We start from the raw sequence: 25,887 nt of genomic DNA on the forward strand, positions 1-25,887 counted from the left end.
TGATTAAAATACTCTAACAACTATATCTGCAACTGCGAAGAAATAGCATGCCGCTCACATATGCTTATAGTTTAAAGTGGCACATCCTGCTACAGGCCCATTAGTGAAATAACAACAAGTTTCTCCTGCAGCTACAACCACTGCATATTCTCCAACTGTCTCTGTAGCTGTGACCTGTTATGAAATGGAAACGTCACTTTTCACACTCACCCCAATCCAGCTACACCCCCCACTCCCCTCCCTCTCCTCACCCTGCCGTCTTTTAACCATACAGACCGAAGTACAGTACCACTACCTACATGTGTTTTGCAGCAGAGGAGCTAAAAAAGATATATGACTTAGACAGATGACACATTCCAAACTTCAGTGTTACCTTAAGATCAGGTTTTACACTGAGAAGGAAGGAACTCTCCGCTCTAAATCCCTATGGGGCCAAAGCAATACCATATGTCGTGAATGTGTGTATGTGTGTGTGTGTACTGCTGTGACTTACTGTAGCTGGCTGTAAAACCTTCACATTGTATCCTGCTGCTAACTTCCTGTAACTAGTAAACACACTCACATCCTCATAAAACACACTGTCAAGTCATGTGCCAACATGCTGTCTTCCTTAGAACACAAAGGAGCAGGTATAAAGTCAGTGAAAACCAGCACGTGGCAACATCAGGCTTCAGTAACAAACTTGCAGTATAAACACATACATGCACGGTCCATCCATCCTGCTAGCTCATGTAACCAATCCATCACAACCCCGTCATCAATTTCACCCAAACCCCATTACATCAGTTCACTTCCTGCTGAGAAAAAGACAGGTCATCTGTCTGTGTGTGCACGTTTCGGCATGATTGTAGTCTCTGTGTTTATGTTGTGCTGTGTTTATGTTGAGGTTTCAGTGGGGAGTAGAGAGATGTACTGGGTCCAGGCTTGTTCAAAAGGCAACATGAGGCTGAAACGTTCAGAGCACAGCACATGAGTCTCAGCAGTGAGCTGCAGGAGAGGGGAAAACTTTGAAACTGCCAAGGCTGCATTAAAAACTGCCCAAGGAAATATAAATCTGAACTCGCTATAATAAAGCCCTCCAGCGAGCCTGGTTCACTTTCATCCTCTCTCCGCTTTTAGTATGTGTGTGTTTGTGTGTGTGACATAGTTCAGCTTTAATAAGGTCCACCATCACTTCACCCCGCCCCTCCCTGTCAAGCTGCATCACAGCCACTGGAAGCTTTAACGCACATTTCCATAGAACTTTCTATCTGTCCCATCTTTTTCTCCTCTTCTTCCCTCACTGTTTATTTCTGATCCTTTCTGAGCCCAATAGATCCCATAGAGGGATTTTATGTGTGTTATGTGAAGGTGTTATATATAAATAAATGTATTGGAAACATTCAGGATGACATTCAGGAACTTGTTACGTGTGTGTGGCAACCAAATTTAAACATTAAAATGAAAAACATGAAAATAACACACTGATACACACAGTGTGGGACTTCTGTTTTCTTCTTCAGTCTCTGAAATGAACTGAATTTGACTTTGGTGTAATACTGAATGCATAAAGGCTTGTGAGAGTAAGAGAAAGGGCAAACACAAATATTCTGAGCTCACATTGTTAGTTTGTACTTTATCAGTTTCAAAGTAGCACCAAGAAAACACCGGACAGCTACGATGTTAAGGTATCCACCTTTTAGCCTATATCTATTAGGCCTATGGTTAGAAACGGATTTTGATATGTCTTTTTGTATTTTATACATTCATATTTTATATTTCGTGACATGATTCATTGAAAATTTGCACAAAGGTTCTATATAAAAGGAGAAAAATGTGAATTAGTACCTTATTTGTTGAGTATACAATTCAAAATGTAATAAAAAAAACAGGCCTTTCCAAACATGAACCTACCTATAAAGAGATACTAGTGGTCAAAGATTTCACAGTAACAAGACAATATGGCTTTGTATTCCTAGTGAAAAGTTGTGGTGTTTCTGTCTTCAGTCAACATTTACCAGCAGTTAGAGGCACTGCATCTTAATGCAACTCCAACATCAACATTCAGCCACATTGACTAATTTTAAACAAAATACCCACATTTTTAGTCTCATATAACTACTCTAATCAGAAAAACACCTGATTTCTGTTTTTCCATTGGCACAGACCGCCATCTCTATTTTCACCAACAGTTTTAGGAACCAAAGGTGTAAAGTGTCTTCCAACTATTTAATGCTCCAAACCCAAAACCTGGCAACAGCTCAGTGGTAAAATCAACCAGACAGCAGAGAGCTAAGCTGTTTCATGTGCCGAGCTGCTGGCAAAAAAAGTGCTCGGCGGGAGCATCAACATGGTGGGCTCCTCACTCTGGTGTTGCATGAGGCGATTAGCATCACGAGCTGGTGTGTGTATATGTGTGTAAGGTGTTAGTTCAGCATGTTGCCAAACACATAGATTAATTCACAGAGAAAAAACACACCTGCACGTGCAAATTGAGCAAACTGAGCGACACAAAATCATGTTCACATAATGTGGAATTGAATTATTTCAGGAGAAAGTAAATGCTATTAACTGAACCCCTGTGCAGCAAACCCATGATGTTAATGCAGCCTGTGTGTGTGTGTGTGTGTGTGTGTGTGTGTGTGTGTGTGTGTGTGTGTGTGTGTGTGTGTGTGTGTGTGTGTGTGTGTGTGTGTGTGTGTAGGCCTCAGGGATAAACAGATCTCCGTCAGGTAGTCCTAACTATGGACCTTTAACCTACAATGCACTAATAAGCTTGAAAAGGTTAAAAGGGCAGAAAAAAGCTTTCATTAACCACTGACCAGAGGTCAGCTGTGTTCTGCTCTCTAACCTTAACCATTAAGAAGATGAAGAAATTAGCAATCAGATCAATGTCTGAAGACAATTTCACTCCTGGAGGATTTTTGATCTATCACATTAGTTCTGCTTTTCGAGGATACGTGCACTTCCTCGCACATCGTAGCCACATGTGTGTTATTTGGTCATTGGAAAAAAAATCTTCAAGTATTTAGAAATTTAATCCTTGTGGGGCTAAATGCACAAATGGTTTGTTGACTTTGTCAGTGTGTAGCCAAATCTATGTTTGTGTGATAAGTGGAAAAGTTGATGACTAGAATAACACAAGAGATGTAAACAACAGTGTGTAAAATCTTGTTTTATATGTTCTAATCAGAAGGTAGAGAAAATAAAGCCAAGTTGAGAGTGCAAAGTTAGAGTGACAGAAAGACAAAGAAGCACTTGTCCTTTTCTCCACATAATAAGTACTTCTTACGTATGAATTTCCATTCTGCATCAAAGTGCCATCAGGGAAAACAATGATTTGTAACAGCTGTTATTTACCATCATCATCATCCTCAATGAGCTGGCAATCATTATAATAGCATTCACCACAGCTTATGATAGGATAAGACTGCGATTTGCTACTACAACTAATGATTACGTCTGTAATTCCTTTTTCCACCCCAGTAAAACAGTTGATCTCATTGTTGCAGGTCTAGTAACAGTGAGAGTAAACAAGTCCTATTTCTACAAGCCAAACCCACACGTCAACCATCTACAACTAAACAAACAATGGCGCCTACGATGGCCTTGTCAGAGAATCCTTTTAATGTTCATTCTTAAGCAGAGCTTTCCTACAAAGCTCTTTCTGTGCCTCTCTTTCTCTTTATAGTCTCTACAAAAGAGACAAACGCCCACACACACACACACACACAGACACACACACACACACACACACACACACACATTTTCCTAAGTGTGTGAGAAGATCTGTATCTAAATGGGGCAGCAGAAATCGAGTGAGAGAAGAGGAGATGAGAGCCATTGGATTTGAAAGGGTAAAACTCGCTAACAACACAAGCAAATGCTTAAACCACATTTATAGAGAACAAATCAGCCAGACTGTAGTTTGGACATCACAGAAACAAGAGTTTAAATGTCACTTTCCCCTTTTCAACAGCAACAGCTATTGAGGTATGGCAGGATAAGGATTAAATTCTGTTCATGTGTTTGTGTGCATGTATGATAATATGTATGGAAAGTGTGCATATGGACAGAAATATTCATCATTTGTTTTTGCATAGTGTGCGTGAGTGTGTTTGTGTTAGCGTGTCTTACCTCCCAGCACGCTGAGTGTTATGGCCTCTGTGTGTTCAGCCAACAGATCAGCCTTGGCTATAGCAGCCAGGGAGAGATAACTGGACATGTTCCTACTCAGCTCCCTGTTCCCTCTCTGCAGGAACCGCACCGCCACCGGGACAGCCAGCACCATGACCGACGGACAACTGTAGTTCTGAGGGGACACAAGTAGAGAGAAGGTTGAGGAGAAAGCAATAGTCATACAACATTGTGGCTGATTGGTGGCCTTTATTTCTTATTATCTGCAATGGCCAAGAACAACAGCAGGTGCCTGTTCTTTCTAGGTGCAAATTGATAAATATTCTCTTATGTAGTGATTTCAAACAATAAGAAGTAGCAGTAAGTAACACTGTCATGAAGCAGTACAATGAGTGCCAGACAGAAACTGGTATTAAGACTTAAATTGTGTGCATTTACTATGTGATGCAAGTGGAGAGAGAAGCAAAGGAGCATGTGTTGTATTTGACAATGCATAGGCTGAAATAAGTTTGAATGAAGCAAGAGGAAGGGGGTTAGAGATGCACTAGCACCCTCAACTGGAGAGTCTGATACCAAATCTGTTTGAACATGAACATGTACATGTTCTTGTGTGGAAGAGAGAGCTGAAGGAGATAGCTGCAGAAACCCACCAACCAACCCCTCCTCACCCGCATAAAAAAAAGAAATTAAATTTGATTTACATTTTGAAGCCCCTTGGCAGTGCTTACATAAAGTAGATTTGCTCTTACAGCAGATATCCACCTCGGATATGTTGCATGATATATTATTAATCTGATGTTCACTGCACAACTTGGATATTATATATTTTATACTTATGTACCCACTTTCAACTTCAACCTTCCTTATCTCCTTCATAATTACCCAGAATGCCATACAAATTAATGTTTACTGTTGATATTTGAGAGTTGAAGAATTGTACTCTCTTTCTTTCTGTCCGTGATGCCTCCGTTCGACCACATGATGGCAGTGCAGACAATGAATCCACAAAAGTTATAATCCCGCCCGTCAAGGTAATCCATCTGACAATCTATCAATCTGCATCACACTACATTTGTTTGGCAGGACCTAATTTAATGTGAATATGTGTGCATGCAAGAAATCATCAAAAATTAACATTTAGTCTGTATTTGAGAGGTAAACACATAATGTAAGCAGTGGATGTAAGTCAGTAAGTCATTAGATTCCTCAATACATTTTTGCCCCGTAGGAGGTTCCTTGTGTATGGATGTACAGATTTATTTATCTGTCCCATCTCTCTCGCTTTCATCTTACCAGGGAGAGTCACTTTAATGTCAGGCACAGTGCAGATCAAGGAGTCCATATTAATTGTGTGTGTTACAGACAAACAGTTTGCCGATGAAAACCCCCTCTTCCTACTGTCTGTTGCTCACTTCTCTCTTACCTCCCCTCTGTGCTGTGGGAGTTTCAGAGGAAGGGTAAAGAAGATTGTCTGTGCATCTGTAGATTCAAAATGACAGAGAAAGTAGAAGAGATCCAAGAAGAGATCAAGTCAACTGGAGGGTAAGAGAAGGTAAGACAGAAAAAGTGAGATGGTAAAAATAGAAAGAATGAAAAGAAAGAAAAAAAAACCAGACAGAAAAAGTAACAGTGACAGAGAGAGGAATGAGAGAGAGAGAGAGAGAGAGAGAGAGAGAGAGAAGAGAGAGAGAGAGAGAGAGAGAGAGAGAGAGAGAGTGCTCTCCTGATAACTGTTGGGAGTTAGGACATCAGAGCCAGAAGCTGCTGTCAGAGCTGTCAGAAGTTTTCGTCTCACCTCTATGTGTGTATGTGTGTGTGTGTGTGTGTGTGTGTGTGTGTGTGTGTGTGCGCACATGCCTTTCTACAAGAATCAGTCTCATTACGGTGGTATTAAGCACATTCTCATTCCAACAGGAAATAGGGGGAGAAATAGAGAGAGCGAAGGTGGAGGAGAGAGAGAGAGAGAGAGAGAGAGAGAGAGAGAGTCCCTTTGCTTTTAAGCCTTTTAGCTGTGGAGGTCTGATGGGGAAAGGCAGGCAAGATTTAGATTTACATTTTGAAGCCCTGCAGCAGTGATTACATAAAGTGTATCTGCTAGCCAAGGCAAAAATCCACCTTTGGATATGTTGCATGATGTAGCATCAATCTGATACGTATCTACTTCTTCTTCAGAACACCCAGAATGCCTTTCAAGCTGATGTTTACCATTGATATTTTAAATAGTTTAAAAACTGTGGGTCATGTTTGCACTATATCTACACTGTTATGAAAAAATACCACAGAAAATATAGTGGAGCTAAAAAAACAAATTACATTTCAAGTATTTGTTTGTAGATTTAAACCAACACGGGGTCAGTACCCCTCCAACGGATCACAAGATAAATCTTAACAGGCACAAGATGATTAATGGGACAAATCAAAATCACTAAATTTAGGCTACTCAGCCACATCATACCCCCCTGCAACATACGTATGTGTAGTTTATGTTTCAGGAAAAACAAATAAAGAAGTATTCGTCCCTGGAATACACCATTACAAAACAATGTCTAGTGTGTGTGTGTGTGTGTGTGTGTATGTACCTGCAGGATACAGCTGGTGATGTCGGAGGCTATCTTGGCATGCGGGGTGTCCTCTGTGTTTTCACCTTGTGGGGTGAGGTTATGTTCCAGACACGACTCCCACAGCCCCACCAGTGCCACACTGTGTAGCTCGATGGAGCTTGTCTCCCTTATGGCCGTGGTGATGCGCGTTATGCAAATCTCCACCACCGCCTGGTCATTGTCATTGGTCAAATAGTCCTGCAGACAGTAATAGGATGCAAAATTAAGGGTACAATGATAAATTAAGGACAAAAGAGATGAATTATGGATAAGATCATAAATAATGAATTCAACTGACATTTTCTCTAAAATATTTTGTAAGTATCGTCTATGTGTGTTGGTTTTTCCTGTCTAATAACGGCTGCTCACCGGTGAGCAGGAGATGGCCTTGATCTGGTCCAGTGCTTGAGACAGGCAGTCCTCGATCTCTGTGTCCTCCAGAGAGAACAGATCCCCAGCTCTGGACAGATCCCTCTGGCCCAGAACCTGGCTGAACAGCTGGTGCATCCTGGTCCTGGTTTAGGACAGACCAGTTTGGGACTGTTCCTGTCCAGTTTATGATTCTTTAATTGAGAATGAGTAAATCCCTGACATAACACTCCAGGAAAATCTTGAATTATGGCAGCAGCTTTTCACCTTTTGGTTTTAGGAAAACATCTAAATTGGTTTACAGAGTCCTTTGCATCGTGATCCCAAAACGGTAGAAAGTAATACTTTCTAAAAGTACATCAAGTTAAAACAGATGCTCATTTTCAGGCACGATTTTAAGCATCCTGGTTCCTGAAAGAGCACTGCAATTGGCATAATACAAAGAGAAAATGGGATATGAATAATACGTTGGGAATCATTTATTGTATTTTCTCTTCGTTTAAATCCTCTTCAATACAATCCAGGATCAGGTAGGTTGGACAGGAGTGGGACCTGCTTGGCCCAATGTTTTTCTGGGTCTGCCTGAGGCCTGTTACCATGGAGACAAGGCATATTCTGGAGAAGGCATTCTTTCTAAAGAAGAGTCCTGAAGGAGAGAGGGGGGAAGAGAGGGAGAGCAAGATTAAATAAACTAAATGCTGAGATATTCATTTTGTATACAAAATCAAATTATGGAAAGAATGACTGAGCAGCCGAGAGTGAGAAAATCAATTCTGAGTCAGTAATAGAAGCTGTGGTGGTTTAATATGGATTTTTGGGGGGATTTTTAGGTCTCAAGAAACATACTTGACCAACTTGGACAGCCAAGAAACAGATTAACAGAAGTGGATGCAAGTCAATATCAAAGGAACCCGCGTTACCTTTCGTTATGAAAAGCTAAGCTAACAATCTGCTAGCTGTAGTTCCATATTAAATGCACAAACATGAGTTTTGTATCCATGTCCTCATCTAACTCTCAGCAAGAAAGCAAATGAGCACATTGTTTTTCACCCTTGTCCATATCGCTTTTTCCAAAACTTTTCCTTTCCTTTAGTTTTTTACTCCTCTTTCTACAGGTGCAGCAAGTGTAAGTTAATATGTGGTGATAAATGACTCCTTGGTAATGTTTGACATATCTGCCAGAAAATCAGACATACCTAGCAAAATGCATACACATTCATGTATGTACTCTGGGAATGTGTGACTACTGTTTCCAGGTCGCAGAGGAGTTTGTTTAAATAGTGCAGCCTCAGTGACATTTCGGGTGAAAATAATACTGGCTGAAACCAGAGTGTCTGCGGGTGAAATCACACTGTTTAGTCCAGTGAATCTTATAAATTATGGGTTTGTTAAGAATATCGCAAAATAGCATGAACAATCTTCAAAAAACGTTCTCAATATATTTAATATTTTTTATCACTTGTTATATTCTAACTATGATTTCTAGTGCTAGTAGTTATTAATAATAGAAATCCATGTAATGGTTCATTGAGAGTATGCAGTCTTCTACTATAATGTGTTATGAATGAAGTTAGAGTTGTGGGATTCCAAGTGTACGAGGTTAACCATTTACCTGCCATTATCGCTGTTCCTGACAGCCTCAATTAAACATTAAAACATTAACACTACAAGGGGCGCCTGATAGGTAGAGGATTACACACACACACACACACACACACACACACACACACACACACACACACACACACAACACACACACACACACACACACACACACACACACACACACACACACACACACACACACACTATGCTTGCTTCTAAAAGTGTGATATATCCCTGGCTTCCACACCTGTCCTCCCACGTATAGTACAAACATACACCTTATCATTACCTGTGATGCTACAGAAGCATTCCGCAAGTAGGAAACACACACACTCTTTCTCTTCAAAGCAGCCACCCAGCCTGTCTGCTGCCTGTGATCATGAAGACTTTGCTCAGAGCTGAACTCTGGATCCTTTCAGAGGATGAGCAGCTAAGCATATGTATCTGTGTCATTGTCTGCTCTCTGCACCCGCTTCCCTCCACAATCAGACGACATCTCGTCCTCACACCATTTCACTGAAAGCTAGATTTGGAGCGAGCCCAAGCTAGACCAAAGGAAAGCACAAAGCGGAGCACTAGGGAGACCGTTATCTCTCCTGCCAAGCCGGTGATGGCCATGGAAACCCTCCCATTGCCGGGATACCACATCGGGAATTCTTATTGGTCCAAGCCAGGCCCGTTGGGAGCATAACAACAAAACAACCATAAACACAGAGCAAAGAGATTTATCTGTCACACACAGACAGAGTCACACACAAACCTATTACCACTGTTGTGTAGAACAACAATCAGCGCTTGAGAGCAATCAAAGCAACAATCAGAGCTATTTCTGTATGAGTGTTTTGGAGGGGTATCAATCACCAGTTACCTGCAACATATTGTATATGTACTGACAGAATACATTTGAAGAAGGGCTCGGTATTGAAGCTAAATATGAAATGTGTTGAAAGTGTTGAGTATCACAAATTGTCAGGTCCCGACAGTTGGCATTTAATGCTTGTTAAGATTTATACTCTTCTTTAATTAGACCATTTCCAATTTTTCAAAAATATTTTTTTCTATTTTTAGGTAATTTATTTATTAATGCAAAGTTAGTGTATGGCTGTATGTGTTTACACAGAATTTAACATTTCAGAAGTTTGAGGGTTTTTTTTTTAATTAGGAATACATGATTACAGTCTTCACAATATTGGTACCAAAACTCTGGTATCGCATCTGCACTTGTTTTAAATGTTACCCATCCCTATACTATATGTATTTGGCAAGAAAACATACAAAGTCAAAAGAAAGAAGTTTAGAACGAAGAAAACAGTAGTAAAGTAAAGTACCAGTAGGTGGGAGGGAAAGACACAGTGAAGAAGAGATGGAGAGGATCAGACAGAGACAACAACAACCATAACTAGAATTACCACCTCGCAGTTATATGACTCTGCCAACCAGACAAGTTTCACGAAATATAGTCACAATCTGTCCTTCCTGAGTTACAGCATTGAATAATGGCCAAAAATGTTTTTGTAGAACATTATTAGGTCACAGTGAACTTGACCTTTGACCATTTGGATATAAAATGTCATCACGTCATAACTTTGTCCTATTAGACAGTAGTGTTAAATTGTGTCAGAATTAGCATATGATTTCAAGAGTTATAGCTAAGAACATGTTTGTGACAAATCTAAGGAAATTCTCTCAAGGGATATAAGGGAGATATCATATTCAAGAGGCCAAAAATGTGTTATGAGAGATCAGAGTGACCTTGGCCTTTGACCTTCAACCACCAAAATCTAATCATACTTGTGTCAAAGTGAAAGTTTGTGTCAAATTTGATGATATTCACGCGTTCCTGAGATATCGCGTTTATGAGAATGGGAAGGATGTACATGACGGACCTATGAGCAGATGGATTGCTTGTTGACAACCCGGAAACATAATGCCTCTGGCCCTGGCCCTGGCATAAAAAGAAACACATACAGTCAAAGGGGAGAAATGATATTTGGACACACACACACACTCAGAGTGAAAGAGAAAGAGAGAAAGCAACAGAGGAGTAGACAGAGACAAGGAACCTGAGAGAGAGAAAGCCAGAAGTGGATAATGTTTCGGTGTCCTGAATTCCCTGTGTAACCTGCAGACAACTCACATACTGAGTTTCCATTATTCTACCCGACTGCCTCAAAAACACTCGCATACACACACGCACCCACACACACCTGCACACAGATTCAGTATATGTATACACGCCATCCTCTTCACCTTATTTACTGTATCCTTTCCTGCTCTCACTATGACACAGCCCACATGAGTGACTGAGTGCCAGCATGCATGAATGAGTGACTGAGTGTGTGTGTGTGCGTATGTGTGTGAGTGAAAGCAGAGGAAAAAATGAGCCTGAGGAATTTCAGTTCTTAAACAATCAGCTAGTTGCTATTAATCACCCAGCTACGGCTCAGCAAGCTCAGGAATGCAGCCTTTAAACACACACACACACACACACACACACACACACACACACACACACACACACACACACACACACACACACACACACACACACACACACACACACACACACACACACACGAGACAGTGAAATGCATATCTGAGTTGTGTTTTTTTTTGTTTAACTTTATTTCTTGTTGTCTGTCATACTTCTGCAAATAGTTTGGCAACATGAAATTCAGCTGGATGTAAAGCTCTCGCACACATCCACATGTTGCAGGAGAGCTGAGAGGAGGCCACTGAGTGAGGGGTGACAGGGGGTGCCTAGTGGGGGGCCAGTGTGAGGGTTAGGGGCTATGTGAGGACAATGTGACTGAAGGGCCTCTCTCTCTCTCTCTCTCTCTCTCTCTTTCTCGCTACTCTACCTCTGCCACTACTGTCTTCACTCAGCACTCAGGGAGAGAGGGGGAGAGAGAGAGAGAGAGAGAGAGAGAGAGAGAGAGAGGGGAGAAAACACTGGCTCTTTTGTGTGACCTATAAGACTGACCACCCCCTCCCTCCATGTCTCTCTCCCTCTCTCTCCTTCCCTCTCCCTCTCTCTCTCTCTCTCTCTGCTCAGTCGGCCCTATCCTTCTGTGTAATGTGCACCTGCTCGGCCTGCAAGACATCTCACACACATACAAAGACACACACACACACACACACACACACACATATTTTAGAAAGGAGCTGGGTGAAAGGGAAAGACAGAAGGGGACTACAGAAGAAAAAGAAAACTGCTTTCCACTGTTTTCTCTTCATATCTGAGTGTGTGCGAATTAAGAAGCAGAGTGAGGAAGAAATATTTCTCTCATCTTTCCTTTCTTTCTTTCCGCCACACTTACAGAGAAGTTCCCCAGTCTATTTCTACCGCTGTCTTTCTTATCTTATTTTCTTCTTTATTTATGCACATAATTATTATGTGGATTTGAGAGTATGGGGGAAGAGAGGATGGAGGGGAGGGGGTTTGGAGTAGAGGCAGCTTGAACCCTGTTGGAAAGCTGCTTTTCAAAAAACTGTTTGAAGTTCCTCATCTAACACATTAGGACAAAGATAAATATGCCCAACTGGCCATCATTCTGAAGATTGAAAACGCTTTGAAAACATCCTCCGGATTTGATTTATATTTGTTCATATGAATAAGGCTATGGGGCTTGGTACTGAATATGTTTCGCTCTTTTGCCAGTGTAACTATACTTTAAAAATGGAATATTAACTTTGGTATTAACTGGCAGATCAGAGTTTGCTTTTTACGCCTCCAATAATGTGAAAACATGGAGCATGTGTTCAAAAAAGGGCACTAAAGTAAACTTAGTGGGAACCGAAAACACAGCACTGATGTTCAAGTGTGTTAGTGAGATTTTTACAAAGCAAAAGTCAACCGTTTATGGGACTTGTTGCTGTCGGTTGTTGGGAAAGTTGGAGGAGGCTGAGAGATACAGCCCATCCCTGAACAGAAAAAGGTCAAGGATCACAAAAGTGTGCAGGCTTCAGCCTCTGAGGACCACGAATACCTGTAAAAAATATTCATGGCAATCCATCCAATAATCGTTGAAATGTTAAAGTCTGGATCACAGTGGTTAATCAACAGACAGAACAGCTGACACTGCCATCCCTACAGCCGTGCCGCAAGCATGACAAAGAAGTGCTTGTAAAAATAGTTTTTACTTATAGAACAGCACAGTGAAAGATAAACATGTACGTGCTCAGCTGATCTGACAAATGATCAGGTGGTTTAATGGCCCTTCTTGAGTAAATCCCACTTCACCTGTTTCCATTACAGTCCACTGTACCTAAAATGAGTGTTTATATTTTGACCAGCACAAAGAATTCTTTCATTCTCTTCTTTTATTCCAAAAAGCTTAGATAATTCAACAGGAAGAAAAACAAACAAATATTACTATATGTTTTGGCCCTCAAATATCGTCTTGTCATACGCTGAGCAGAAATCCACCTTACATATGACTGGTATGATTAAAGGCTGGTTAAGTTAGTCGTTATTTCTTATAACTGGGCCAGTCGGTTATGTAACTGATGCCATGAATTGCATGAATAAGTAAGATGAAGAAGTCACAAAGAAGAGACACCCTAAAGACTTCTTTGGAAATGGGTCCATACTGCCGCAGAGAAGAGACTCAGTTAAGACTTCTTGAAGATAGACCCCTGAGGTTTAGCATAGGAACATATTGTGAGAGTGTATAGTATAATGTGTGTGTGTGTGTGTGTGTGTGTGTGTGTGTGTGTGTGGAAGAAAGGGAAAGTTCTCCATTATTTATGCCCTGCAGTTATGCAGCTGTGAAGCGACGACTGGGAATTACAGTATGACAGGAGCTGTAGAAAACAGCTACTGTAAAACACACTGAAGCCAGTGAGAGATAAAGAAAGACAGAATAGTAGGAAATACGGAGTGACAGAGAGACAGAGGGAAAAAACAGAGGTTGAGCATGAGGCGGAAAGCATGGGAGCGAACATCTCATTTTCTCTCAAGAGTGGTCGCTGTTGACCCGATAAGAGCAAACAGAAGCAGACCACAGGAGCACTTAATGTGACATTTACGGATGGAAAGAGCAGATATGTTATGAATAGCAAAGAGATAAGTTAAAAATTGTTCAGACACACACAGAGAATGATATATTGGTTCTGTACATGTGGTTATCCTCCAAAATGTACACACTTTGGCTCTAATCTAATGCTGTCTAACAAAGACCTACACTGTGTTCATGTGGTGATGAAACGGTTAGCTGATTAATCTATTAATCAAAGAGTCAGTTCATTGAAAATAAATCAACAAACATTTCAATGATTCTATTCTCAAATGTTAGGATTTATTATATATGAGAATATAAAATTGTGATGGACATTTTTTACTATTTTCTGGCATTTTACCAGGGTTGCAACAAATAATTATTTTTCATTATCATTTCATCTACTTTCTCAATTGATCTAAAAATCGTTTAGTCTATAAAATGTCACAAAATTGTTAAATAAAGCCGAGTCTGGCTTTATTTAACAATTTTGTGACATTTTATAGACTAAACAAAACGATCAACCAAATCGACCAAACGGTCTTAAAAATGTCTTCTCTTCATAAGCCAAAAACATTTAGTTTACTATCATATAAGAGAAAGACAAGCAACACATTCCTTTTGGTTTCCCCTTCAGAGCAGAAGTTTTTTTTTTTTCCATAACAGCAGTATAATGAATCACACTATTCAAACTCAGCTCTAACCCAGATAGGTCATACAGAAATATATTTAGGGAGCCACTGTGCTGGATTCCAAGGTGAAACTAATTTCAGTCCCAGATAGGGGAAAATAATAATAATAGAAGTCTCTATAGACTGAGCTGTACTGACGTCTTTCCCTTTTTCAATTTGTGTGTTTGTTTGTGTGTGTGTGTGTGTGTGTGTGTGTTGTGTGTGTGTGTGTGTGTGTGTGTGTGTGTCTCAGCAGGCATAACTGTGTCAAATAGCAGTGAATCCAGTCTAGAGTGTGGAGGGAGGGAGGGTTCTCTCTGCTCTCAAGTTTGGCTCTGCAGACCTGTGAGACTCATGACTGCTGAGAGGATTTCCACAGCAGAGAGAAGTGCTAGTTGGACTAGTGCATTACCGCCACACTCAGCCAACTAACATTCACGCACGTTTCCTAAACCATCCATTATTCATTACTCCCCGCTGCCTTCCGCAGCCCAAAACCCAGAGTCTGGAGTTGAGAGCTGAACGGAAGCGTGTTCTGGTTTCAGCGTATAGACTATGGGTCTCACCCAGGACTGAGGCTTTGAGGAATACATTCAGCGCAAAAACGTTAGGACCTCATTCTTAATAGTGAGCTGCTTTCAAATATCCTCAATACATGTTTAATAGGTTTCTAAGTTTAGAAATCTTTTAATAACCTGCTTCCTCCACGTTATTTAGATTTCTTGTGTTCTGAGTAAGTGACAAACTGAATAGAAGAAATGAACAATGGATCACTGCTTTCACTTGGAGGGTGTATACCATGTAAAAACCATTGTCTTAATACATCAATTTGTTTGCTAAAAATATAGACAACTTCCTTTTCTTGGTAGCTGAAAACACCTAAATGCCATCATGCCATGAATTCACATAAACCCAGTTTAACCATCTCTGAAGTGAAAAACTGAGTGTGTCCTCATGCCAAGATAATATATACCTTTTCAGACACAGAATCACATGAAAAAATTTTAATTAAAAACTTGCAAGCTACATACTACATTAATATGTGCCATAAATGACACACTCGATTGAGGTCCTCAGTCTGAAGAGAAGCAAGTGAGATCAACACTAAATGACACCTGAATGTGATTCAGAGTGTTTCCATTCATTTGTCCATACGTCTGTCCTGCCCTGTGCTTAACTGGCAACTTCCACCTTGAACATGATGGATTTGGCAAGAGTACAACATGACTGAAAACATGAATGACTAAATGGATTACAAGCTGCTGTTTGAATGACATTGACTACAAGAATGTCCTTCCTTACTGGGAAGGCAACATCTGTCTGTCTCAGAAGTCTGTGACCTTGAGAAGTCTTCAGCCCGTCTGCATTCACACATACACACACGCACGCACACGCACACACATGCACACACACACAGGTGGAGCAACAGTAGATTTCGACTTGGACAGAGTATTGAGGGAAGAAATGGACAGACTAAATGTGAGTAATGTGACTGAACTCGCCTTTCAAGATCTCAGGACACATTCCACTGTATTTACACCGAAACACTGAGACACTGAGAGAGAGAGAGGAGGGAGAGAGAGAGAGAGAGAGAGAGAGAGAGAGAGAGAGAGAGAGAGAGAGAGACGACTGCATGGAAGTAAAGCAGGTGTCAATAAGTAGTCTGGGACACCATAATGTTTCCAGCAGAACCGAAAAATATTCATTATAAAGTGTGGATGTGTGTCTGTACTATAACAGCTAGAGTTGAACTATTTTATTTCTATAAGGGCGATAGGAGTATCCTGCAAATACACTGCCATAATTAACAAGTTAACCCTATATTACAGTCAGTGCTTATTGGCAACAGCCCACGGAAACACCTCTCCAACGCACCTGCACGCTCCCCCTGTGTATAAGTAAAAGGTATCTGATGCACGGTTTTCACCTCATCCAGGCAACTTTCCCGACATCAAGGAATGTGGGTGGCATTCACGCATTTACCCCGGCAACGCGTTTCTATCTCCAATGACAGAGTGCCATGCAGCAACAAAGCCAAAACCTGATTCATTTCTAAACACCTAGCCTACGGCGTCGGACAGCTTACCTGCTCCGCTCAGGACGAGGACGCACGGACACTGAATGTGGAGCTCCGTTCAGTTGGCTACCTCCAAACCGCGGTCCAACGCTGCACATAGCAACACAAATAACCCCTGCACAGCTTCAAGTTCCCCTCTCATAGAGAAAGCCTTAGATTCCTCGTCGCCGGCCACAATTGGAAAGCGCGCCATCTTGCGGACTGCCCGAGCGCGCGGCGCAACAGGTGGATAGAGGGAGGGACAGATTGGGATGCTGCCTTCAAGCACTCTCGGGAAATATAGTAAGTAGGCTGCCAGGATGACTTTTGTGACCTAACGAGGTAAGATACTTTAGGCCACATATGTAAAAGGTTAAGATATAGACTAAATAAACCTGTATAGGACAGAATTCACAGTCATCAATTCACTCTTCATTTATTGTTTGAATGGTTTAGGCTGCACGGAAGCCTCACAACCTATGGTAGAAAAAAAGATGCATCTAATATGGTTTGCTCAAGTTAGTATGTTTCAGTCATTTTTCTTTTTTCTTAGTGAAACATTTAACTGACACTAAATTGTATCGCCAACAAATTATTCCAAATATCATTCCAATTTTCTTCTGTTGCTCTAAAATAAATCAAACTCTTTTGTTACCAGGTCAGTTTTGCTCTTGTCTTGGCCAAGCAGCCTAAGCTCATATTTGAAATGATATAATCTTTCTTTAACAGGGAGATCTTAAACGCAGCATGGTACCACATAGAGGAGAAAGGAGAGAGGATACATGAGGCCTAATGACTTCATGGCTGTCTTCCAAACCAGAGTTATCCCTAATCCCCTCTCCCAGCTTAGACATAATGTTTGATGTTTTCAGCAACCACTTAGCTATATGGGGCTCAGAAGAAAAAGATAATGGGTCTACAAGTACAAGTTATCAGTTACTGATCTGGCCAAAAGTCACTTTATTTCTTAAACATATTAAACATATTGTTATTAGTGTTGTTACTAGTGTTATCAGTATTAGTGGGGATAGTAGGCTGGCAGTAGCAGCAGCCACATTACAATAATAGCCTACAAATCATAAGGAAGGAAAACAATGTGATCACCCATGGCAAGTGAAGCTGGAAAATGTGTTCAGTTTCTGCCGCGTGAGGATAATAGAGGTAGAAGAGGCACTTTTGCCTTCAAAATAAAAGGGCACCCTTAAAAGGCTTATAGTGAGTGGAGCACATCAGAAAAAAAGACACTTCTACTGATATGAACAAAATTATTAAACTAAAATAAAAGATTATATACTATTAAGCATTATGACATATACAGGCATTTGTCGATGAAAAATGATATGCTGTGTATTGTCTTTTTCCTCACAAACAGGTCATTGCAATATATACAAATCATAGCTACAGACAGATTTGGAGGATTTTATCTATCTTGTCAATGTCCAATTTACAAACAGATGCAGTCTAATTGTTCCTAGTGCTACAACAATGGAATCATCTCCTCTTTATACAGTCAGTGCTATGCATCTAGACCTATGTGTGAATGAGATATCGTATTTATATGTGTTGCAATGACATATTGTTTATCACAAACTAATCGCACGGCATGATTACCTAACTAGTATTTTGCAGGTATAGAAATGGTTACGGGTATTATTTTGAAAATTCTCACAGGATGTTGTGGAGTCATTCAGGATGTGCTGACACTAGTGGACCAACAGTGATGAACGATAACATTAGCAGCTAATATGTCATCTTCCTTATTATTATTATTGGGTAGGTGAGGTGTGAGGATGTGGGTGAGGTTTACACAGACCCACAAACGGTTTGCAGCCCGCTACGAGTCCATTTTGTCTGGTGAGCCGTTATTGGAAGCTAATTTTTAGCCATCTTTGTTTGTTAGCATCTATTCCTCAAGTCTATGCAAATTTTCCTAAACAATGGCAGCGTCCTCAGCTAATGCACATCTGGTGCTTATTTTTTAGAATGGTTAGAGTGTGCGAAATAAGCACATTTAGTAAATCTCGAAATATATGTGTATTTACTGATTTGGGATGTGTTGTAACACTTCTCACTGATGTTTTTTAAGTGATAGTAGTATATCTGTCTGTTTTATCTGTTGCAGACTCGTCAAATGAAAGACCAAGTCTTCATACATCCATTTTATGAGGTAGGCAGTGGTGTCAGACCTTCTCTCATCGGGTTTGGTCCTTGTCGCCAAAATAAACACACATCTACTTACAAACTGGAAGCAGCGTTAGCAGCAGGAGCAGCAGGAGCACAGAGCCAGTCCCCCTTCACCTTTCCCAATGGCCACCGCGCGCTTCCCCGGGAAGAGTGTGGACGTGGCCGCCGTCAACTGGACCCCTCCAGCGCTGGGCAGGCCGCTGTGTGTTAACGGGACGCCATGGATCCTTTACCTGCTGGAGGAGTGTGTGGATAATGTGTGGGAGTATTGCAGTGTGGTGATAGGGCTCATATCCATGTTCTGTTTTCTGCTGTCCACATTACCGTAAGTAATGATTGTGATGTTCACCACCATAATAAAATGTTGAATTACATGGTAAAACTCATATCCAAGTGTGTGATCTATCTATTTATCTATCTATCTATCTATCTATCTAGGCAGGTCTATGAGGCCTATCGAAATGGTAAAGTGGAGGAGGCCATGTCCTTTGGCTTTCTCTTCTTCCTCTTCAGTGGAGACCTGACCAGCTTTGCAGGTTGTTACCTCACTAGCCAGCTGCCTATTCAGGTAGACATGCACTTTACAACCTAGTCTGGTTGGGTTAAGCTGTCTACTGTGTGTTTCTTTACTGTGAACCCTGTTGTTAGTGTCCTTTGTGTGATGTTAGTAACTCACAGATGATAACAAAGACATATTTGATTTACTGCCAGTTTGCTTTCTTGTTTCTAAAATAAGTGAGTTATTATATTACACATAAACTCTGCTCAGGCCTTTTTGCTAGAGGTTTTTTTTTACACATTGAGTTCACTTATTTCACTTTTAGGTCACTCATTTAAGACATCTTGCATGATTCTGACACCATGTTTATGGCACAAGGTTCCTGAGGTTTTGAGTGTTGGGGACCATTATCTTTGGTTGGTTGAACTGTAAATGACTTAACCTGCTCTGTGTAACAGTACTGACAACTACATCGTTCATGAAGGTATAGCCTTCACAGCTTATCTCTATATTGCACTTGAAATTATGTATAGGACAAAATAACATTTTGGTTTGCCTTCTCTCTTTCTCTTCCCCTCCCTGTCCTTCTATCAGATAGTCACAGTGGTGTTCTACATCTTCACAGACCTGATCCTCATCTCCCAGTTTCTCTACTATAAGATCAAGAACAGCTCCAGCAGAAGTAAGCCCTGACATTTTCTCTTATCTTGAGTAAAGGAACTGGTGAGTGATGCTAGAGCTGTGCAAGTCAACCAAATCGTAACCCTCCAGATTAATGAATAGCATAACCATGAAGAAGGAAGTACCTCCTACTGTTGACTCCATAGCTAGAACTTGAACTACATGACATAAAAAATGAGTCATGATAAAACTTGAGTTCAGTTGCAGTACACTGGATATCTAAAATGAAAACCTGCAAAGCTGGGAATACTGCTAATTTATCACTAATACTCGCAATGATATAAATACTGGGACAATGGTTTTATTGTCTGACTGTAGGCTGGCAGCAGAAATGAGAACAGAGACTACAGACATATATTTATAATGTTATATGTGATAATGTTGTTTCTAATCCTCAAATTAACAGGTAAGGTTACTAATAGAATGTGCTGAAACTTTCCTGCTCAGTCTGTATCTTGGTGATGGCTATTTAAAATAATTAATCTAAAGGATCTCAAGATAGTTTGCTAATGTATTTATTTTTTAAGAAATTATTATTGGCTGATATATTGTTATCAGATTTTTTAAACTCAAATATCAATGTCAGTAACGGTGTTAAAAAACAAACCCAGGATTGGTCAGACTAAAAGTCATAGTTCCATACATGAGATCAGCACAACTCGAATGGAAAATTGTTGCTGTGACGGTATGAAGTCAACAAACCAGCCACCTGCTTACTTCAGTGATGACGGAGACATTTCCAGTTGTTATGTACTTACAAGTGGTTACCGCCAAAGCCAAAAGTGCCAAAATACTTGATGACACATACACATGTTGAGCCTTTCAAAGACTGCTTGCAGCTCTGCATATGCATGTTATGAATTATGATGTTGCACTTGGTTTAAAACTCTGTCTTCACTGTCAGTTCTCTTGTGTGTTTGTCCTGCAGAGAGCCCTGTGTTGAAGTGGCTGTGCTTCATGTGGTGTAGTGCTGCTACGTTAGTCCTCCTGGCTTTACCCAAGCTCATCATAGACAATAGTGTAAGCTTAGACACCCAGGTAAGTAAATTGTGTGTAGTATATGTTTGTGTCCATATTTGAATATATTCAGGGGTTAGATTTACATTTTCATTAATCAGATTTTGGTTAGTTTGTTCCATATTTTCAGGTTTATTTGAAACACATTAAGTCACTTCTGATGGGAGAATGCGGTTGTACTGTTTCTTATGTAGGTGCAACATTTTGACCCTTTCGTCTCTCTCTCCTTCTCTCTGCGTGTTCATCTTTCCCAGAGTCCAACTACCTCTAAATCAGTGGAAATCACTGGCTATATATGTGGATACCTGGCATCTATCTTCTACCTCTGCTCCCGTTTCCCCCAGCTCTATAAAAATGTAAGTGGCAATTTGTTTGTTTGACTCCGTTGAGATGTGGAGGTTGTTTCCATGGTTTGCGTGTGAACTGCACCATCCTAAGGGGAGATCTTGGACAGCTTTCTCGGGCTCCCATCCCAGGGAGTCCGTGAAAAACTGTACCTATTATATGTCAGTTAGTCAAAAACAGGGACCGTGTGTGTTTGAAGAGGGAGATGGGATTTGTGTGTTTGTGTGTACAGTATGTGTGTTAAAAATGAGAACCAGGCATTGAAGACAATGGTGCCATTGTACCAAAGAAACATGGCTCAGATGCAGCTATTAATCACCAGAGGGGATTGTCTCTGCTGGCTGCCAGCGCAAGAGAAACTTTTGGGCGTGCACATACACACACACACACACACACACACACACACACACACACACACACACACAAGCACGCACAACCTGACTATTATAAATCATTTAAGTCAGGTTTACCCTGGGGAAAGAAAGACCTGCATGTTCAAACATGTTTGTTTTTTTTTCAGCTGAAAGTCCAAAGCATTTTCACCATATCATTCCAAGTGGCAAGTCAGTCATCCAGTTTGGTGGAATAATAAAAAAAAAAAAAATAGCTATTATTCATTATTCTCTCAGTATTTCTATTGCAAACACTTTGTAAGTATTGCTTAGGTCCAGCCCACGCAGTAATCTACAGGGCATTCACATGTTGCCAAGCAACATTTCAGCATTTCATGTTTTTGGGGAAAGACTGAACTACTTTAATCAGCCAAGGTTAAAATGTTGCTTTGGATTCAGAATATTGGATAGATGCTGTCTTTCCTGGTCACTTACAAAGAAAGTGAAAAGAAGTGATGAAGTAAATTTCAGGTACAGTGACAGAACATGCTTCTTGCTGTTTATGTTTAACGACACTCTGTCTTTAACTGCCGTTAGAATAAACTAACCGTGTAATCTGTGTAATCTTTTCTTTTCAATGTCCAGCGGTATGCCATGAACAATACAGGACCAGTTAGCACAATGATTTTATTGTTGTTTATTGTGTCTTCAAGGGATTTGTTGATGGCAATAAAAAGATAAAGTAACACCAGCCTTATCCTTTAATCTTGTTATGGTGGCCTGTATCTGTTTGAAGTGCAAGTACACAGAAAAGAAATGTTCACTGTTAGTGAAACAGAAACCTGGCTTGTGGTTAACATATTGTACCCAATCTTTTTCTTTTTCACTGACTGTGGGTTTTCACATATGTATGCCAGAAGGCAAGGCTCCAGTAACAGTAGAATGCTAAAGTAAAGAAGAAGTACCACTGAGAAGCTGAATAATACCTACAAGTCCAGGGCAGGCCCTGTGCTGTGGTTTTTCTGTCTGTTATTGAAATACTGTTAACTCTGCCCATTCTAGTTCCAGCGACAGTCTACAGAGGGGACCTCTTACCTGTTGTTTGCCCTGGCCATGATGGGCAATGGGACGTATGGGTTGAGTGTCATTGTGGTCCTACCTGCACTGAGGGGCTCCAAACAGACATTCATCATCAAACATCTGGCCTGGCTCATTGGCAGCCTGGGAGTCCTCATACTTGACTTCTTTGTATCCTTTAAATCAAAAGTCCAGCCACAAGCTGTTTGTACCAAGCCCATCATATGTTCTGATAGCTCCTGCTACAAGTTTAAATTCTCACTGTAATTCCAGTGTAGCTGTCTGAATACTTGCTCACAGCCTAAACTTTTATTTGAAGCCATATTCAGGCATAAATGTTGCTTGTTACGTCCTTGCACATTGTTGTTGTCCTTGCATTGTCTTTGTGTTGAATGATCTCTGTATTTACTACAGATGTGAATTTATTATACATATCACATGAGCAAATCATGAATTGCATCAGCACAGTGCAACTTAATGACGTAGGAGGCAGCCATTTGAGGCAATTAAGTGTTTATTTACTGTTTGCATGCATCAGTGTGTACTTTATAGAACATTACATCCGTCTGAGACGGTAGTTATTTCATTTGGACAAAGGAATGGCTAGGAAGCTGCAATGATTACCTACTAAAAAATTAAAACCTCAGTAGTTGCCTGAGGAAAGAGTATCTTGTTGATGTTTCGGTATGAGCCTTAACCTTGTCAGGTGACTGCCCAGTTTGTGATGTACAGGAAGAACAACTCTGCTAAAAGCAGCATGCTACTCAGAGTCCCAGAGGTGGAGCCACTTCTGTGTGAGGAAGAAGAACTGTCCTTGTTATAGGACACAAAATGGACAACAACCTGGACCACTTAGTCAAGAGAGGAGCGGTTACTCTGCACTTTGTTTTTCACCATTTTTTGGGGTTCTTTTCGATTATTGATTTATTCATAATACATTGAGAAAACAGAGACATTGCAGAAGCATTTTGTAAATATGGGAACCAATGGAGCCAGCAGGTAATTCAAGTGCATCTTTGCAGTCTGATTTTCTGCTCTTAAAAAGACCCACAGCAATATCATCTCCTCTGTGGTTTACTGTACATGTAAGATGAGGTCAAGACATTTTTCTTAACACTGGAGAGTAAGTTAAATTAAACACCACTCAAGAGACATTTGAAGGTGTCTCTTCAGGCAGCCGTGTTGGCATCACTTGAGTCTCTTTCTGGTTATGAGCACTGTTGTTTTTGATTAATTATTCCACCGGGATTTCCTGACTTCGTTTTGAATGCAATAACTGTATTTTTATTTGCCATTGGGGAGCACACACACTCAGAGGAGGAAGCTTTATGCCAGATGTCTTCACAAAATACAAGCTTTATGGAAGAACCAAGTGCCTGTTACATTTCCACATTTTTGACAGGGTAAACACTGCTGTAGCGGATGGCAGTATTATATTAGGATGCAGGATTTAGTCTTTTTCTCACCGTCTTTGGTATTTTAGTGACATAGAATACAGAGTTTGTGTGAGCACAGTAATAGAGGAACCATCACTCATGTTTTAATGTGAAGTTGACAGATAGTTTGGTCTTCCTGGGTTCAATATCTAAACGATTAGCTGTTTTGCTAACAGGAATTTGTCATGAACAAAACATAAGATCACTAGACTCACAGTTTGCATGACATTACATAGACCGGATGTAAATGTCTGCAGGGGCCATGCCTCTACCTGAAAGATGCTCATTTGACTGCAGGTGTACCATGGCCTCATTGCTATTTCAAATGGATGATGCATTTCTCTGCTTTCCTTGAGAAATTATTTGTTTGTGCCTTTTTAAACTAATATAAATGCATTGTATATCCATTTCAAAACTAAATTATTTTAAAATTAAATTGAGTTAGATTTCTAAACTATTGACAGTGATTTATTTAAGGGACAGTTTTTTGTAGAAAATGCAGTGAAACCTTTTGAATAGCATTGACTGTTAAGTTTCTTTGTTACGGCATCCTCTTTCTTTTCCTGACATTCATTAAAGACATGACTCTTTAATATTGTATTTAAGACAGATCTAAGAATAGGAACACTAATAGGATGTTATTGAAATACTTGTTAAAGTAATGAGCTTCACAATCCGTTTGCACATTTAATGTGTTTATACTCTGTCATCAGGTTTAAAGCAGAGAAGCTGCTCTTGTCAAATCAAATTTATTTATAAAACACCTCTCCCTTAATAGCTTCATTAAAGAATAACACAAAACAAATAGATGACAACAAGGGAGAGCGAGAACAAAACAGAACAAACAGTTGTCTTACTGATGAGCAGTTCATTTAAAGCAAATACTCGTTTAGATCATACAAAAAACTAATATCTGCTCAACGTTGTGCCAAATTTTCAATATTTACGTGGGGTTGTCACTGTTTTATCTACTCAGCTATGTAACTAAAGCACTTGCAGAGATCTGCAGCTTTCTCTACCTCATTGTAATGTGAAAATGATTTATTTCTCCCAGTGTGCATGATGAGCTTCTAACTGGAGCACAGTGCTTCATGTGTGGGAAAATTAATTGGGTATTGCATTTAAAGATGGGACTATTGAAATTAAAATATAACATTTATTTGGTTACATCTAAACTACCATGTTTCCAAAAATAACAGTTGATAAGTATATGTTGGTCATTATTACCACAAAAAACCGAGCAACATGACTGACCTTTTTTCTGTTCGTAGCCAATCAGGTGATACAATAATGTGAATTTATGTAGATATTGGGGGATTTGGTCTAGCTTTATTTACAAAAGAATTTTTACCAGTAAATGTAGTTTTTACAAATTATTTTTATATTGCACGATTTATACTTTGATCCCTTCTCATTTCCTTTTAAATGAGTCTGATTTACTTTTTCAGTCTAGCACAAAAAAGTACCTGTTTATTGTATATATTATCTCTCTATACTGTAGAACATGTAGTATTTATAAGACTGTAGTTTTTACTTTAAATGTGTCACTGTATTGTTAATATGTATTTATTTTTCTTTAAACACAACATTTCATTATTGTCAGATGCATTTAACTGTAAATGGCCAGTTATATTGTAATTCTGTGCTCTGTGCCAGGATGTTTACTTATATTGTCATCTGATAATAACTATAGAAAACATGGTCATTAACTGTATGTATATTGTACAAAACTTGAATAAACTGCAGTGTATCTTCAGCTGTTTGAGTTGATTTGATGGGAAGGAAAAAAGAACATGGTCATGCAAACGTAATACATTTTTGATGAACAATTTCCACAAAAATTAATCTGTACTGAGCATGTACGTTTGTTTACTTTATCATAATTATGATTTTATGTCT

General features: G+C 40.0%; 2 protein-coding genes across 2 annotated transcripts in view; one reads left to right on the plus strand and one right to left on the minus strand.

The window, feature by feature from the left end:
- veph1 (ventricular zone expressed PH domain-containing 1) overlaps nucleotides 1–16,689 on the minus strand; it is a 75,240-nt gene extending 58,551 nt beyond the window's left edge. Inside the window, exons 1-4 of the mRNA XM_056374848.1 lie at nucleotides 16,448–16,689; nucleotides 7,086–7,731; nucleotides 6,696–6,914; nucleotides 4,117–4,291 (exon numbers count right to left, since the gene is read on the minus strand). Of these exons, the coding sequence (XP_056230823.1) occupies nucleotides 4,117–4,291; nucleotides 6,696–6,914; nucleotides 7,086–7,223 (532 nt within the window). The 5' untranslated portion in view covers nucleotides 7,224–7,731; nucleotides 16,448–16,689. The remainder of the gene's footprint in view (nucleotides 1–4,116; nucleotides 4,292–6,695; nucleotides 6,915–7,085; nucleotides 7,732–16,447) is intronic.
- Nucleotides 16,690–18,108: 1,419 nt separating this feature from the next.
- On the plus strand, nucleotides 18,109–25,744 carry LOC130168376 (lysosomal amino acid transporter 1 homolog). Its single transcript, XM_056375178.1, has 8 exons — nucleotides 18,109–18,271; nucleotides 18,540–18,926; nucleotides 19,040–19,169; nucleotides 19,695–19,782; nucleotides 20,710–20,819; nucleotides 21,053–21,154; nucleotides 22,538–22,723; nucleotides 23,259–25,744. The coding sequence occupies exons 2-8, from the start codon at nucleotides 18,724–18,726 to the stop codon at nucleotides 23,373–23,375; spliced, it is 936 nt and encodes a 311-aa protein (XP_056231153.1). The 5' UTR covers nucleotides 18,109–18,271; nucleotides 18,540–18,723; the 3' UTR covers nucleotides 23,376–25,744.
- Nucleotides 25,745–25,887: the final 143 nt, after the last annotated feature.

This window comes from Seriola aureovittata, chromosome 4 (assembly GCF_021018895.1).
Source record: "Seriola aureovittata isolate HTS-2021-v1 ecotype China chromosome 4, ASM2101889v1, whole genome shotgun sequence".
Lineage (NCBI taxonomy): Eukaryota > Metazoa > Chordata > Actinopteri > Carangiformes > Carangidae > Seriola > Seriola aureovittata.

Excerpts from the sequence above, each read along its gene's own strand:
- LOC130168376 (XM_056375178.1), top strand. The coding sequence starts at position 18,724 with ATGGCCACCGCGCGCTTCCCCGGGAAGAGTGTGGACGTGGCCGCCGTC. Across the intron at positions 19,783-20,709 it reads CAAGAACAGCTCCAGCAGAA|AGAGCCCTGTGTTGAAGTGG; the intron begins GTAAGCCCTGAC and ends TTTGTCCTGCAG. Across the intron at positions 22,724-23,258 it reads TCCTCATACTTGACTTCTTT|GTGACTGCCCAGTTTGTGAT; the intron begins GTATCCTTTAAA and ends TAACCTTGTCAG.